The following is a 15,647-nucleotide window of genomic DNA, read 5'->3' on the forward strand; positions in this document are numbered from 1 at the left end:
GACGTGTGTTTAGTGAAGGTGAGTTTGAGTGACGTGTGTTTAGTGAAGATGAGTTTGAGTGACGTGTGTTTAGTGAAGGTGAGTTTGAGTGACGTGTGTTTAGTGAAGGTGAGTTTGAGTGACGTGTATTTAGTGAAGATGAATTTGAGCTATGTGTGTTTAATGAATGTGTTTGTCAGTGAGGTGTGTTTAGTGAAGGTGAGTTTGAGAGACGTGTGTTTAGTGAAGGTGAGTTTGAGAGACGTGTGTTTAGTGAAGGTGAGTTTGAGTGACGTGTATTTAGTGAAGATGAATTTGAGCTATGTGTGTTTAATGAATGTGTTTGTCAGTGAGGTGTGTTTAGTGAAGATGAGTTTGAGTGACGTGTGTTTAATGAAGGTGAGTTTGAGAGACGTGTGTTTAGTGAAGGTGATTTTGAATGACATGTGTTTAGTGAAGGCGAGTTTGAGTGACGTGTGTTTAGTGAAGATGAATTTGAGCTATGTGTGTTTAATGAATGTGTTTGTCAGTGAGGTGTGTTTAGTGAAGGTGAGTTTGAATGACATGTGTTTAGTGAAGGCGAGTTTGAGTGACGTGTGTTTAGTGAAGATGAATTTGAGCTATGTGTGTTTAATGAATGTGTTTGTCAGTGAGGTGTGTTTAGTGAAGATGAGTTTGAGTGACGTGTGTTTAATGAAGGCGAGTTTGAATGACGTGTTTAGTGAAGATGAGTTTGAGTGACGTGTGTTTAATGAAGATGAGTTTGAGTGACGTGTGTTTAGTGAAGATGAGTTTGAGTGACGTGTGTTTAATGAAGATGAGTTTGAGTGACGTGTGTTTAGTGAAGATGAGTTTGAGTGACGTGTGTTTAATGAAGATGAGTTTGAGTGACGTGTGTTTAGTGAAGGTGAGTTTGAGTTACGTGTGTTTAATGAATGTGTTTGTCAGTGAGGAATGTTTAGTGAAGATGAGTTTGAGTGACGTGTGTGGAGTTAAGTTGATTTCGAGTGACGTGTGTTCAGTGAAGGCGAGTGTGAGTGGAGTGTGTTTAGTAAATGCGAGTGTATGTGGAGTGTGTTTATTAGTATAGGTGATTGTTTTCCGAAGTTTTTTTTGTATATGCTGGACTTTTTAGTGTTGAAATGTCCTGCATTTCTCAAAAGTCTAAACCCGATCCCTGTGACGAGGTTGGCAAATTTGGTGATTTCGAATCTAGAATTGAATTACATTTGAAACTACTTCATTAAAGTTACATCGTGTCCATCTTAGGATCAATAGTCTGCTGACCTATCAACCCACCGAGATTGTTAGTAAGGGGAGGTAACTCCGACTTACGGGAATTGCTATCGAATTTACTGTACAAGACGTATATAAAAGGACCGAACGCGTACAGGTTTTCTAAATAGAAAGGTACGTGTGACCTGTGTAATTATACATTTTCGTGATTCCATATTACCTCGCATCTGAAATAACATATATGTTACTTTTGAATGATATGATATTGATTGGAGTATTTTAACGGGTATCGTATGGTTTTTACTCTTCAACTTGTTTTTTTTTCATTTTTGTTGGGCCAATTCACAGCTTTAACATCATCTGGTACTATATCACTTGTTTGTACAAAACAGGAAGTCCGTGCGCTGGCTTAAACCAATAACCTTTTAATGACCTTGCAACGATTGCACCGAGTATAAACTCATAAATTTACTCTCATTAAAGCAATAAAGATAGAAAAACTTCATTTGTCGACTAGATTGTCGCGTATATTAGCTATAGTAATACAGACTGTACCTTAGATCAGCTGTGACAAGTTATGATAGATGGATTGATTTAAGGAAGAATAAATGCATGCAAAAATATTCATGGGAATTTTCGGCTGTATTGCGGTTTTGATGTCAGAATACACATACTATTGATAAAATTGTATACCTTTATTCGCTGAAAGTTAACTGCCTAGAGATATAACGATAATAAACTCTAACATAACCGCATGCACTAGGTCAATGAAATCAAACATTTGCATGTAATCGTTGGTGGCTGAATTCGGCCATGTCGCACTGTCGTTTTGGCGCTCCGTCAAGCGAAAAGCGACAGTGGGTCATACGAAGAGCTACAGTGCGACAATGCACCAAGCGAAGAACGGCAGTGCGCCAATTTAGGAGCGACTGTGCGCCAAGTTAAGAGCGACTGTGCGCCATGCGACAAAATGAGCACACTTCGCTTGGTGCATTGTTGCTCTTCGCTCAATCTAATTAAAATTAGACTTGTAATTTCCGTTCCTCTACGATACACTGCAATACAAGATCTAACAACACCCCGTAGGAGGTCATCTCAGCATGACCTTTGAGCTTTAGATATAAGCCAATGATAATTGTTCAATGACGTCATCAGTCAACCAATGACAAACAGCCTTATACGAGCCTTCGGTTGCGTCTCCTTAGTATTGGAGATTCAAATCAGCGCTTGATTTGAAATACGCAAAATTTCACAAGCTTTGGTAGACTACTCAAATAGCTACGATAATAAAAAAAAAGTTGCTAATCCCTGGGCGTTACATTGAAAGAAGAACAGAAAACGATATTGCAGTGTATCGTAGAGGAACGGAAATTACAAGTCTAATTTTAATTAGATTGCTCTTCGCCTTGCGCATATTCGTCCTTTGCTTTGCGAGGGTGTCAATTCGACAGTGTGACATGGCCAAAGTCTGTCACCATATGATATATCTTTGTAAGTAACATACCAAACATAAATGATTGTTATACATACTCGGAAACAAAGTAGCAACGATCGATGGAAGTTTTTAATGAAAAATAGGTATATACATGGTAAATTGAAGACACGTACATGGAAGTATGCATATATTCATGGATATAGGGAGTTACTATATGGCTAAAATAACCTACACACACTCGGGGTACAGGGTTTTCTTTCTTAATTTCTTTTATCGGAATATCATCATTTATGCATATATCATTTCAAATGAATATCCTGACTCGGTATGCCTGCCAGAGTCTGGATAGTTTGATCCTTTTTGATATTCTTTTATTCGTTAATGTATGGAACCGAAATTCTAAAAAAAAGGCATACTTGTATGCATGCTAATCGATGTCTGTGCACAAGTTTTTCTTTTGATATATATAAATCCTTGATTTAGGGGCATGAATTGAGGTGAAACGTTCGTTAACCGCTAGACAGCAGTTTCTATTCTAATTATATATGTTGTTTTATATCGGACGTTTTTACCGGAATATCATCAAGAATTCAGTCATATATAAATATCGATTGCAGAATTCCAAGGTCATCGGTTGTTAAAAAAATAGTTATCCTAACCCCAACTGTCTGTAACAGAGTTCGGATAACTTTATCCTTTATACATCTTCTAATCATTTTGCATATTAAAGTCCTACTGTTGTGACTTATATATAAAGTCAGTCCTTGACACACACGAAGGCATGGTTTCGTATACTACAATGTATGAGATGGTGACCTTCAACTCTGAGTCCACAGTCCCTTAGGAAGTTCTCTGTGTTGTCTACCTGATAATCGCTCTCAGAAACATCTGAATCTCCACTGGGTATACGGTACCAATAAGACACAGCATGGTCGTACGCAGACTCGGGAAACTTGTTGTCACGTGGGTTATCGTCAACTTCCGGTTCGATGTAAATGATATGTCCATCATCTTGTACAATCCGCGCTGCCTCCAGGATGATTTCTTTGGTGTTTGTATTGTCGTGAGGGACTGCTTGGAGCAACGTTACGACGTCATAGGTCTTGCTCCAGTTCGGTGATAACTCAGTAAAACTAGGAACGGTGAAAAATGTAACGTTTTGCGTATCATACGATTTAGTGTTACAATGCTGTATATTGCTAGTGGATATATCACACCCGTGGACTATCTTTGCCGGGAACTCCTCTGCCAATCTCATAGTCAAATCTCCATGGCTACAATTGATGTCTAATATTTTTCTGACCACTCCTAGAAATGACAAATAGAACAAAGCACAAAGTTTGCATTGATGTTTGTCATTTAATTGGTCTTTTAATTAGTTGTCATCGTATTTGACACTTTCTAATTTAAATTTTCATTACGAAATCAATATCCATGTAAATCCATATTATTCAGACATTGATCAGTATATCTTTTGTAATTATTTAATGATATCAATGCCGATAAGTTACTTTTTACTGACCTTCACTTCGTTCAATTGTAGTCTTTACCACTTCAAGAGCCTCGTCTAGAATGATGGCTCTCCACACAAGGGACCTTTGTTCTGGTGTATACCCTACAACACACCACAATGTAGTAACACACAAGGGATCTTTGTTCTGGTGTATACCCTACAACAGTAACACACAAGGGATCTTTGTTCTGGTGTATACCCTACAACAGTAACACACAAGGGACCTTTGTTCTGGTGTATACCCTACAACAGTAACACACAAGGGATCTTTGTTCTGGTGTATACCCTACAACAGTAACACACAAGGGATCTTTGTTCTGGTGTATACCCTACAACAGTAACACACACGGGATCTTAGTTCTGGTGTATACCCTACAATACACCACAATGTAGTAACACACAAGGGATCTTTGTTCTGGTGTATACCCTACAACAGTAACACACAAGGGATCTTTGTTCTGGTGTATACCCTACAACAGTAACACACAAGGGATCTTTGTTCTGGTGTATACCCTACAACAGTAACACACAAGGGATCTTTGTTCTGGTGTATACCCTACAACACACCACAATGTAGTAACACACAAGGGACCTTTGTTCTGGTGTATACCCTACAACAGTAACACACAAGGGATCTTTGTTCTGGTGTATACCCTACAACAGTAACACACAAGGGATCTTTGTTCTGGTGTATACCCTACAACAGTAACACACAAGGGACCTTTGTTCTGGTGTATACCCTACAACAGTAACACACAAGGGATCTTTGTTCTGGTGTATACCCTACAACAGTAACACACAAGGGATCTTTGTTCTGGTGTATACCCTACAACAGTAACACACAAGGGATCTTTGTTCTGGTGTATACCCTACAACACACCACAATGTAGTAACACACAAGGGATCTTTGTTCTGGTGTATACCCTACAACAGTAACACACAAGGGATCTTTGTTCTGGTGTATACCCTACAACAGTAACACACAAGGGATCTTTGTTCTGGTGTATACCCTACAACAGTAACACACAAGGGATCTTTGTTCTGGTGTATACCCTACAACAGTAACACACAAGGGATCTTTGTTCTGGTGTATACCCTACAACACACCACAATGTAGTAACACACAAGGGATCTTTGTTCTGGTGTATACCCTACAACAGTAACACACAAGGGATCTTTGTTCTGGTGTATACCCTACAACAGTAACACACAAGGGATCTTTGTTCTGGTGTATACCCTACAACAGTAACACACAAGGGATCTTTGTTCTGGTGTATACCCTACAACAGTAACACACAAGGGATCTTTGTTCTGGTGTATACCCTACAACAGTAACACACAAGGGATCTTTGTTCTGGTGTATACCCTACAACAGTAACACACAAGGGATCTTTGTTCTGGTGTATACCCTACAACACATCACAATGTAGTAACACACAAGGGATCTTTGTTCTGGTGTATACCCTACAACAAACCACAATGTAGTAACACACAAGGGACCTTTGTTCTGGTGTATACCCTACAACAGTAACACACAAGGGATCTTTGTTCTGGTGTATACCCTACAACAGTAACACACAAGGGATTTTTGTTCTGGTATATACCCTACAACAGTAACACACAAGGGATCTTTGTTCTGGTGTATACCCTACAACAGTAACACACAAGGGATCTTTGTTCTGGTGTATACCCTACAACAGTAACACACAAGGGATCTTTGTTCTGGTGTATACCGTACAACACACCACAATGTAGTAACACACAAGGGATCTTTGTTCTGGTGTATACCCTACAACAGTAACACACAAGGGATCTTTGTTCTGGTGTATACCCTACAACAGTAACACACAAGGGATCTTTGTTCTGGTGTATACCCTACAACAGTAACACACAAGGGATCTTTGTTCTGGTGTATACCGTACAACACACCACAATGTAGTAACACACAAGGGATCTTTGTTCTGGTGTATACCCTACAACAGTAACACACAAGGGATCTTTGTTCTGGTGTATACCCTACAACAGTAACACACAAGGGATCTTTGTTCTGGTGTATACCCTACAACAGTAACACACAAGGGATCTTTGTTCTGGTGTATACCCTACAACACATCACAATGTAGTAACACACAAGGGATCTTTGTTCTGGTGTATACCCTACAACAAACCACAATGTAGTAACACACAAGGGACCTTTGTTCTGGTGTATACCCTACAACAGTAACACACAAGGGACCTTTGTTCTGGTGTATACCCTACAACAGTAACACACAAGGGATCTTTGTTCTGGTGTATACCCTACAACAGTAACACACAAGGGATCTTTGTTCTGGTGTATACCCTACAACACACCACAATGTAGTAACACACAAGGGATCTTTGTTCTGGTGTATACCCTACAACAGTAACACACAAAGGATCTTTGTTCTGGTGTATACCCTACAACAGTAACACACAAGGGATCTTTGTTCTGGTGTATACCCTACAACAGTAACACACAAGGGATCTTTGTTCTGGTGTATACCCTACAACACACCACAATGTAGTAACACACAAGGGATCTTTGTTCTGGTGTATACCCTACAACACACCACAATGTAGTAACACACAAGGGATCTTTGTTCTGGTGTATACCCTACAACAGTAACACACAAGGGATCTTTGTTCTGGTGTATACCCTACAACAGTAACACACAAGGGATCTTTGTTCTGGTGTATACCCTACAACAGTAACACACAAGGGATCTTTGTTCTGGTGTATACCCTACAACACATCACAATGTAGTAACACACAAGGGATCTTTGTTCTGGTGTATACCCTACAACAAACCACAATGTAGTAACACACAAGGGACCTTTGTTCTGGTGTATACCCTACAACAGTAACACACAAGGGATCTTTGTTCTGGTGTATACCCTACAACAGTAACACACAAGGGATTTTTGTTCTGGTATATACCCTACAACAGTAACACACAAGGGATCTTTGTTCTGGTGTATACCCTACAACAGTAACACACAAGGGATCTTTGTTCTGGTGTATACCCTACAACAGTAACACACAAGGGATCTTTGTTCTGGTGTATACCGTACAACACACCACAATGTAGTAACACACAAGGGATCTTTGTTCTGGTGTATACCCTACAACAGTAACACACAAGGGATCTTTGTTCTGGTGTATACCCTACAACAGTAACACACAAGGGATCTTTGTTCTGGTGTATACCCTACAACACACCACAATGTAGTAACACACAAGGGACCTTTGTTCTGGTGTATACCCTACAACAGTAACACACAAGGGATCTTTGTTCTGGTGTATACCCTACAACAGTAACACACAAGGGACCTTTGTTCTGGTGTATACCCTACAACAGTAACACACAAGGGATCTTTGTTCTGGTGTATACCCTACAACAGTAACACACAAGGGATCTTTGTTCTGGTGTATACCCTACAACACATCACAATGTAGTAACACACAAGGGATCTTTGTTCTGGTGTATACCCTACAACAGTAACACACAAGGGATCTTTGTTCTGGTGTATACCCTACAACAGTAACACACAAGGGATCTTTGTTCTGGTGTATACCCTACAACACATCACAATGTAGTAACACACAAGGGATCTTTGTTCTGGTGTATACCCTACAACAGTAACACACAAGGGATCTTTGTTCTGGTGTATACCCTACAACACACCACAATGTAGTAACACACAAGGGATCTTTGTTCTGGTGTATACCCTACAACAGTAACACACAAAGGATCTTTGTTCTGGTGTATACCCTACAACAGTAACACACAAGGGATCTTTGTTCTGGTGTATACCCTACAACAGTAACACACAAGGGATCTTTGTTCTGGTGTATACCCTACAACACACCACAATGTAGTAACACACAAGGGATCTTTGTTCTGGTGTATACCCTACAACACACCACAATGTAGTAACACACAAGGGATCTTTGTTCTGGTGTATACCCTACAACAGTAACACACAAGGGATCTTTGTTCTGGTGTATACCCTACAACAGTAACACACAAGGGATCTTTGTTCTGGTGTATACCCTACAACAGTAACACACAAGGGATCTTTGTTCTGGTGTATACCCTACAACAGTAACACACAAGGGATCTTTGTTCTGGTGTATACCCTACAACAGTAACACACAAGGGATCTTTGTTCTGGTGTATACCCTACAACAGTAACACACAAGGGATCTTTGTTCTGGTGCATACCCTACAACAGTAACACACAAGGGATCTTTGTTCTGGTGTATACCCTACAACACACCACAATGTAGTAACACACAAGGGACCTTTGTTCTGGTGTATACCCTACAACAGTAACACACAAGGGATCTTTGTTCTGGTGTATACCCTACAACAGTAACACACAAGGGATCTTTGTTCTGGTGTATACCCTACAACAGTAACACACAAGGGATCTTTGTTCTGGTGTATACCCTACAACACACCACAATGTAGTAACACACAAGGGATCTTTGTTCTGGTGTATACCCTACAACAGTAACACACAAGGGATCTTTGTTCTGGTGTATACCCTACAACAGTAACACACAAGGGATCTTTGTTCTGGTGTATACCCTACAATACACCACAATGTAGTAACACACAAGGGATCTTTGTTCTGGTGTATACCCTACAATAGTAACACACAAGGGATCTTTGTTCTGGTGTATACCCTACAACAGTAACACACAAGGGATCTTTGTTCTGGTGTATACCCTACAACAGTAACACACACGGGATCTTTGTTCTGGTGTATACCCTACAACAGTAACACACAAGGGATCTTTGTTCTGGTGTATACCCTACAACAGTAACACACAAGGGATCTTTGTTCTGGTGTATACCATACAACAGTAACACACAAGGGATCTTTGTTCTGGTGTATACCCTACAACACACCACAATGTAGTAACACACAAGGGATCTTTGTTCTGGTGTATACCCTACAATACACCACAATGTAGTAACACACAAGGGATCTTTGTTCTGGTGTATACCCTACAATACATCACAATGTAGTAACACACAAGGGATCTTTGTTCTGGTGTATACCCTACAACAGTAACACACAAGGGATCTTTGTTCTGGTGTATACCCTACAACAGTAACACAAGGGATCTTTGTTCTGGTGTATACCCTACAATACACCACAATGTAGTAACACACAAGGGATCTTTGTTCTGGTGTATACCCTACAATACACCACAATGTAGTAACACACAAGGGATCTTTGTTCTGGTGTATACCCTACAACACACCACAATGTAGTAACACACAAGGGATCTTTGTTCTGGTGTATACCCTACAACAGTAACACACAAGGGATCTTTGTTCTGGTGTATACCCTACACTACACCACAATGTAGTAACACACAAGGGATCTTTGTTCTGGTGTATACCCTACAACAGTAACACACAAGGGATCTTTGTTCTGGTGTATACCCTACAACACACCACAATGTAGTAACACACAAGGGATCTTTGTTCTGGTGTATACCCTACAACAGTAACACACAAGGGATCTTTGTTCTGGTGTATACCCTACAACAGTAACACACAAGGGATCTTTGTTCTGGTGTATACCCTACAACACATCACAATGTAGTAACACACAAGGGATCTTTGTTCTGGTGTATACCCTACAACAGTAACACACAAGGGATCTTTGTTCTGGTGTATACCCTACAACAGTAACACACAAGGGATCTTTGTTCTGGTGTATACCCTACAACACACCACAATGTAGTAACACACAAGGGATCTTTGTTCTGGTGTATACCCTACAACAGTAACACACAAGGGATCTTTGTTCTGGTGTATACCCTACAACAGTAACACACAAGGGATCTTTGTTCTGGTGTATACCCTACAATACACCACAATGTAGTAACACAGGCGTTGCCAAAGGTACGAGAAACGCATTTTTTAACGAAAAAGCTTTTGTAGAATGCATTGTTATTTGTACTAAAATAATAATGTTGATGGCAGTCGAAACTCATACTTTATAGAAAGGGGAATATATATGGGTGTCATAGCGAGGACAAATGATAAGAACTGTTCGATATTCTGAGATACTCATCAGTTCATTTAACGGAACTGAAAAGTCTACAACATTATAACTTCCATGTGTATGATGTTTGCTATATAGGTTTCTGTTCTTGCCGTAGATATATCACACATTATTTGTTTACCTTCACTGCCAATCCTTGCGCATGCGTACATGACGTCAACAACGTTTTCAAGTTCAGGAGCAATTTCGCATTCATTGATGACGTCAATCAAGTCGTCAGCGTATTCTTCAGGGAAATCAACTTCCCCGTAACAACCAATGTCCAGTATACGAGATACAAGGAGTGACTGGACCATCGCGGAGACATAGCTGCGTGGAGAAAGACAAATCTAATGAAGATACACTAGTAAGAGTGAACATTTGCACCATGTTTTGCTGGCATGATATTGGGGAAAAAAATTCCGGAGTTTGTCTGTATTGTTACACACGTACATATATGTCTGATGTTGTTTCAAAATTGCACCTTCTACTTCTGTAAAGTTTGCTTAGTCAAGTTACAAATATAATTGTTATACTTATATACATGTATCTATTGTTATACTCATCTAATATATCTATTGTTATACTCATCTCATGTATCTATTGTTATAATAATCTAATATATATATTGTTATAATCACCTTGTATATGTATTGTTATAATCATCTAATTTATCTATTGTTATAATCACCTACTATATCTATTGTTATAATCATCTAATATATATATTGTTATAATCATCCCATGTATCTATTGTTATCATCACCTAATATATCTATTCTTATACTAGTAATCACCTAATTATATATAACATATCTATTGTTATAATCACTTACTATATCTATATATTGTTATTATCATCTAATATATCTATTGTTATAATCACCTTATATATCTATTGTTATAATCATCTAATATATTTATTGTTATAATCACCTACTACATATGTATATTTATTGTTATAATCACCCAACGTATATATTGCTTGCTATAACCATGTATACAGGTGTTATTCACATAATATGTTTATATTCAGAATCTGTATAGACCTCAATCTTTTATTTAGAAATCTCATTGGTGAGCTTATTTACATAAACCATTATCTATCTATCAATATCCAGTGAGTCCATACACAATTAGTTTTATATTTTTCTGTTCATTTCCCTTTGAAGTTTCTCTTGTTATCAGCACCCGTCTAATAGCTGTCGTAATTCAACACGTATACGTGCTTGTTGACATTAAGTTATCAATCATATTAATTTGTTAATGATATATCACAGCGTGGCATTTCTTTCTCCTTTCACGAGTATCCGACAATCGATATCTTAAGTGAGCGCTGAACTGGTTTGGTGGAAGTCGTACCCAACTGCTTTCAATTACGTATTTTTAAACCCACATTACAGAATTTATGGAGAATTTCTGAAAAATAAATCACTAGTGTCTACTGTTAAAGTCTACCAGAGATGTATGACCGACATATTACTGGCATACAAGCTTCACAACAGCACATGATATACTACTAAAGCATCCTTACCTTTGTTTCAATCCAGTATTGTGTATGAATTCCTGGAGTTTGACAGTGTATTCGCCTTTCCGGACACCATCAAACAATCCAACATTATCGAACCATTTTAGACTGGATTGAAGCAGATTGCTCTTATTTGCAAATCGTAGATATTTTCTATAAAGTTCCCTTCCTGTCAGTTCCATTCCTTTGCTCCAATCTCTAATACCATTAAATAATGCATTATTGACACATGTAATCATAATCTATATTCCCATCAGAAATTTAGTATACTATTCATTCAGGAAATCCTGTATGCTAAGACCGATTTTTAATCTGTAAGTAATATTGCTCATATGAAAGTTCTAACAATACGCAATATAGAAAGTACAAATGGTAGTATGGAATCTACAGTAAGTATGTGTTTTACCGTGATATATATCAAATTACTTAATCTTAATGTTATTATTAATCTAAAATTATACCTGTAATCTATAGAACATGACTTCTATAGACTCAGTTTGTTGTCTGATTCCTTCCTTAATACATGTTCTGTTATATCTTCTAATATTATCTTTATTTTGCCACAATAAAATATCTGGCGATGTATGCAAATAATTATGTGATATATATTATGATTAATTACTAATGATGGCATACATATAAGATACAGAACATTAAGTTATCAGAATTACTGATTTGTTAATTAAACATATCAATAACATATTACCTTCACCAGTCACCCTCATAAATACTATCGTGTATTGTGGGTGTCTATGTTGAATCTGTGGTCATACACACTGCTATTCAGGAAGGAAACACCGACTACTGAACGGATATGTATATGTATAGAGCCATATCCAACTAAACACATACAATGCAGTACGTCATTTATAATATCTACTCTATATACTCCCATATTCATGTAGGTGTATACAATTCGACTTTGATTCCACAATATGGCTTTATTGTCACAGTACGACTGTGATGTTGCAATATGACTTCGATGCCATAATACGACTTTGATGCCATAATACGACTTCGATGCCATAATACGATTTTGATGCCACAATGCGGCTCTGATGTCAGTCGACAATATGACTCTGATGCCACAATATTACTTTGATGCCATAATACGACTTTGATGCCACAATGTGACTTTGATGCGACCCATTCTTTTGCTTCAGTGTGCTATTTTTAAAGTCACATACACATCATCACAAACACAACCGTAACAGCCACCTTTGATACATGATAAGACAATGGCTCGTGAAACATAACTACATCGGGGGAAATATAATGTACAAATTAGACTTTTTCGCAAAATGGTAGCATAATGTCATCTCGACTTAAACTTATATACTTTATGGTTCCACAATAGTAATAAACTGATGTATAACTGAAAATTCAAACCAATGCTTCATTACATGTAGAAAACGAACATGAATAAAAGCTAAAGTAACAAATAAAACAAGGAATGGTCTCTACTGATGTGCCCACTATTTACACGCAAGAAAGGTTCTTTAAAACCATTACAACATACCCTTTGTGTAAACAATTCTCTATAACAATGATTTTATTTTAGTTAGATGAGATTAGTATGGAAATCCATTGTTGAAGACCTTTATTAAGTTTGTCAGTAATAGAAATCTATTGTTTAATACCTTTACTAAGTTTGTCAGTAATAGAAAGGTCTAATAAAGGGCCACCACTGGTACACCCTACAAACCATTCAATAACGTATACCGTTACATAACAGAACTGGGAGAAATATAGAGCTGATCTGAAGACATTGCCCAGTGATGGTAGACGTTCTAGGTTTCAATATCAACTGAAACTCATGTATCATAACATCGAAAGAGTAATAGAAAATGGCACACCCTTCATTCCTCACTTTTACTTAATTGATTGTCACACAATGGAAAGTACCGATTTTATAGGCCTTGGTTACGATAGAGCGCCCACCCATTCAACAACCGACTCTCAACACTCGCTAAAAACTGTATGGTTGCAGCAGATTTATCCCATTATTACCCTCGTTTCACAACTGTTATGCCATATGATAAACTCCGTAAACGATATGTTTTTTATAAACAGGGCAATGTTTAACCACCTTTAAAGCCCCGATTGCTTACCTTTGACATTGGGCAGAGTGATTTAAACAAGAGTTTTGTTAATAAAACATGCTAACACTACGTTTTATTGTCATCCTTCTGTAGTATTTAGTACAATTACATATTGTACAGGAATCTGAAATAGATAAAACCCGTTCATTGATGACGAACGATATGTTGCCGCCTAGTGATACAGAACTCAGTGGAGCTTGTTACGTGTATAACTATAAAATGTCTGGGGTAAACAAATTCCCAAAGAGGTGACGGTTGTTATTATCTTCATCCAAATCGAGATAGTTAATTTTCCAATTTAGAAAAGACCCGAGCTTTGTTGAGGAACCTTGTCAACACGAAATGTTTAATAACGACGCAGTTTGTAATACATTTTTTTAATTTTATTTTTTTTTTTTTTTTTCGAATATAATGTTTCTTTTGTACAGGTTTCAACTTTATTCGAATATTCATAGATTTATTTATTACTTGAAAGATTTGGGACCTAGTTCCACAAGCATTGTCTACAAAATACGGTTCTCCGAGAGGACTGATTATCTACCAAATGCAATCTTTCCACGGATACATGTCGTATCAAGACAACCGTTCTGGATTAAATTCCAAAGTTCCATCCGCCAATATAGTTCAAAAGAGTACATTGGACATTTTCAACCGTCTCATCAATTGTGCCCGTATGTTAACACTGTACCTTACCCATATCTCATTTCAGTTTTATTCTTATATTTTTACGTTGTGGTATGCCCAGTGTTATCCAATTAATCAGTTTGTAAGACCATACAAATACTTACATTTTAATAGATGTCTTTTATAATTCATGACTTGGTAATCACCTGATAAGTCTACAAAGGATTGTATGTAACGCTTTGGCTTTCACATGATTGATTTCTCAAATTAAATAGCCAGCAATCGTGTTATAAGGAAATTAGAATTCTTTATCAGTTCGACCCCCTACCATGGAACGCACTGCAGCGTCTGCTACTTAGCTCGTCTCCATCTAACGATCGCGTCCTCTCTTTATAACTGCCCACGTGAGATAAGCAATATGCCCTGAAACCGACCTACTAGTAAAACCGGAGTAATATGGTTATACCCAGTTTGATATCATAAGTGCTGTACCCTGGTGTCCTTATACCAGTTTGGTGTCTAGGTGTTGTACCTGGTATCCTTATACAGTTTGGTATCTAGGTGTTGTACCCTGGTGACCTTATACAGTTTGGTGTCTAGGTGTTGTACCTGGTGTCCTTATACAGTTTGGTGTCTAGGTGTTGTACCCTGGTGTCCTTATACAATTTGGTGTCTAGGTGAGTAACCTGGTGTCCTTATACAGTTTGGTGTCTAGGTGTTGTACCCTGGTGTCCTTATACAATTTGGTGTCTAGGTGAGTACCCTGGTGTCCGTATACAGTTTGGTGTCTCGGTGTTGTACCCTGGTGACCTTATACAGTTTGGTGTCTAGGTGTTGTACCCTGGTGACCTTATACAGTTTGGTGTCTAGGTGTTGTACCTGGTGTCCTTATACAGTTTGGTATCTAGGTGTTGTACCCTGGTGTCCTTATACAGTTTGGTATCTAGGTGTTGTACCCTATTGTCCTTATACAGTTTGATGTCTAGGTGTTGTACCTGGTGACCTTATACAGTTTGGTATCTAGGTGTTGTACCCTGGTGTCCTTATACAGTTTGGTGTCTCGGTGTTGTACCCTGGTGTCCTTATACAGTTTGGTGTCTCGGTGTTGTACCCTGGTGTCCTTATACAGTTTGGTGTCTA

At 38.2% G+C, this 15,647-nt stretch overlaps 1 protein-coding gene across 1 annotated transcript; it reads right to left on the bottom strand.

Annotated features, from left to right (window-relative positions):
- Positions 1-2,761: 2,761 nt before the first annotated feature.
- On the bottom strand, positions 2,762-15,394 carry LOC117331765. Its single transcript, XM_033890643.1, has 4 exons — positions 11,788-15,394; positions 10,396-10,583; positions 4,173-4,265; positions 2,762-3,958 (listed from the first exon to the last, which is right to left on the bottom strand). Exons 1-4 carry the CDS (start codon positions 12,018-12,020, stop codon positions 3,408-3,410), a joined length of 1,065 nt encoding a protein of 354 aa, XP_033746534.1. The 5' UTR covers positions 12,021-15,394; the 3' UTR covers positions 2,762-3,407.
- Positions 15,395-15,647: the final 253 nt, after the last annotated feature.

Source organism: Pecten maximus, chromosome 7, assembly GCF_902652985.1.
Source record: "Pecten maximus chromosome 7, xPecMax1.1, whole genome shotgun sequence".
In the NCBI taxonomy this organism is placed as follows: domain Eukaryota; kingdom Metazoa; phylum Mollusca; class Bivalvia; order Pectinida; family Pectinidae; genus Pecten; species Pecten maximus.

Coding starts and splice junctions, on each gene's coding strand:
- LOC117331765 (XM_033890643.1), bottom strand. CDS start 12,020: ATGATTACATGTGTCAATAATGCATTATTTAATGGTATTAGAGATTGG. Junction 10,584..11,787: donor AATACTGGATTGAAACAAAG/GTAAGGATGCTT, acceptor TTCTCCACGCAG/CTATGTCTCCGCGATGGTCC. Junction 4,266..10,395: donor CGCAAGGATTGGCAGTGAAG/GTAAACAAATAA, acceptor GGTGTGTTGTAG/GGTATACACCAGAACAAAGG.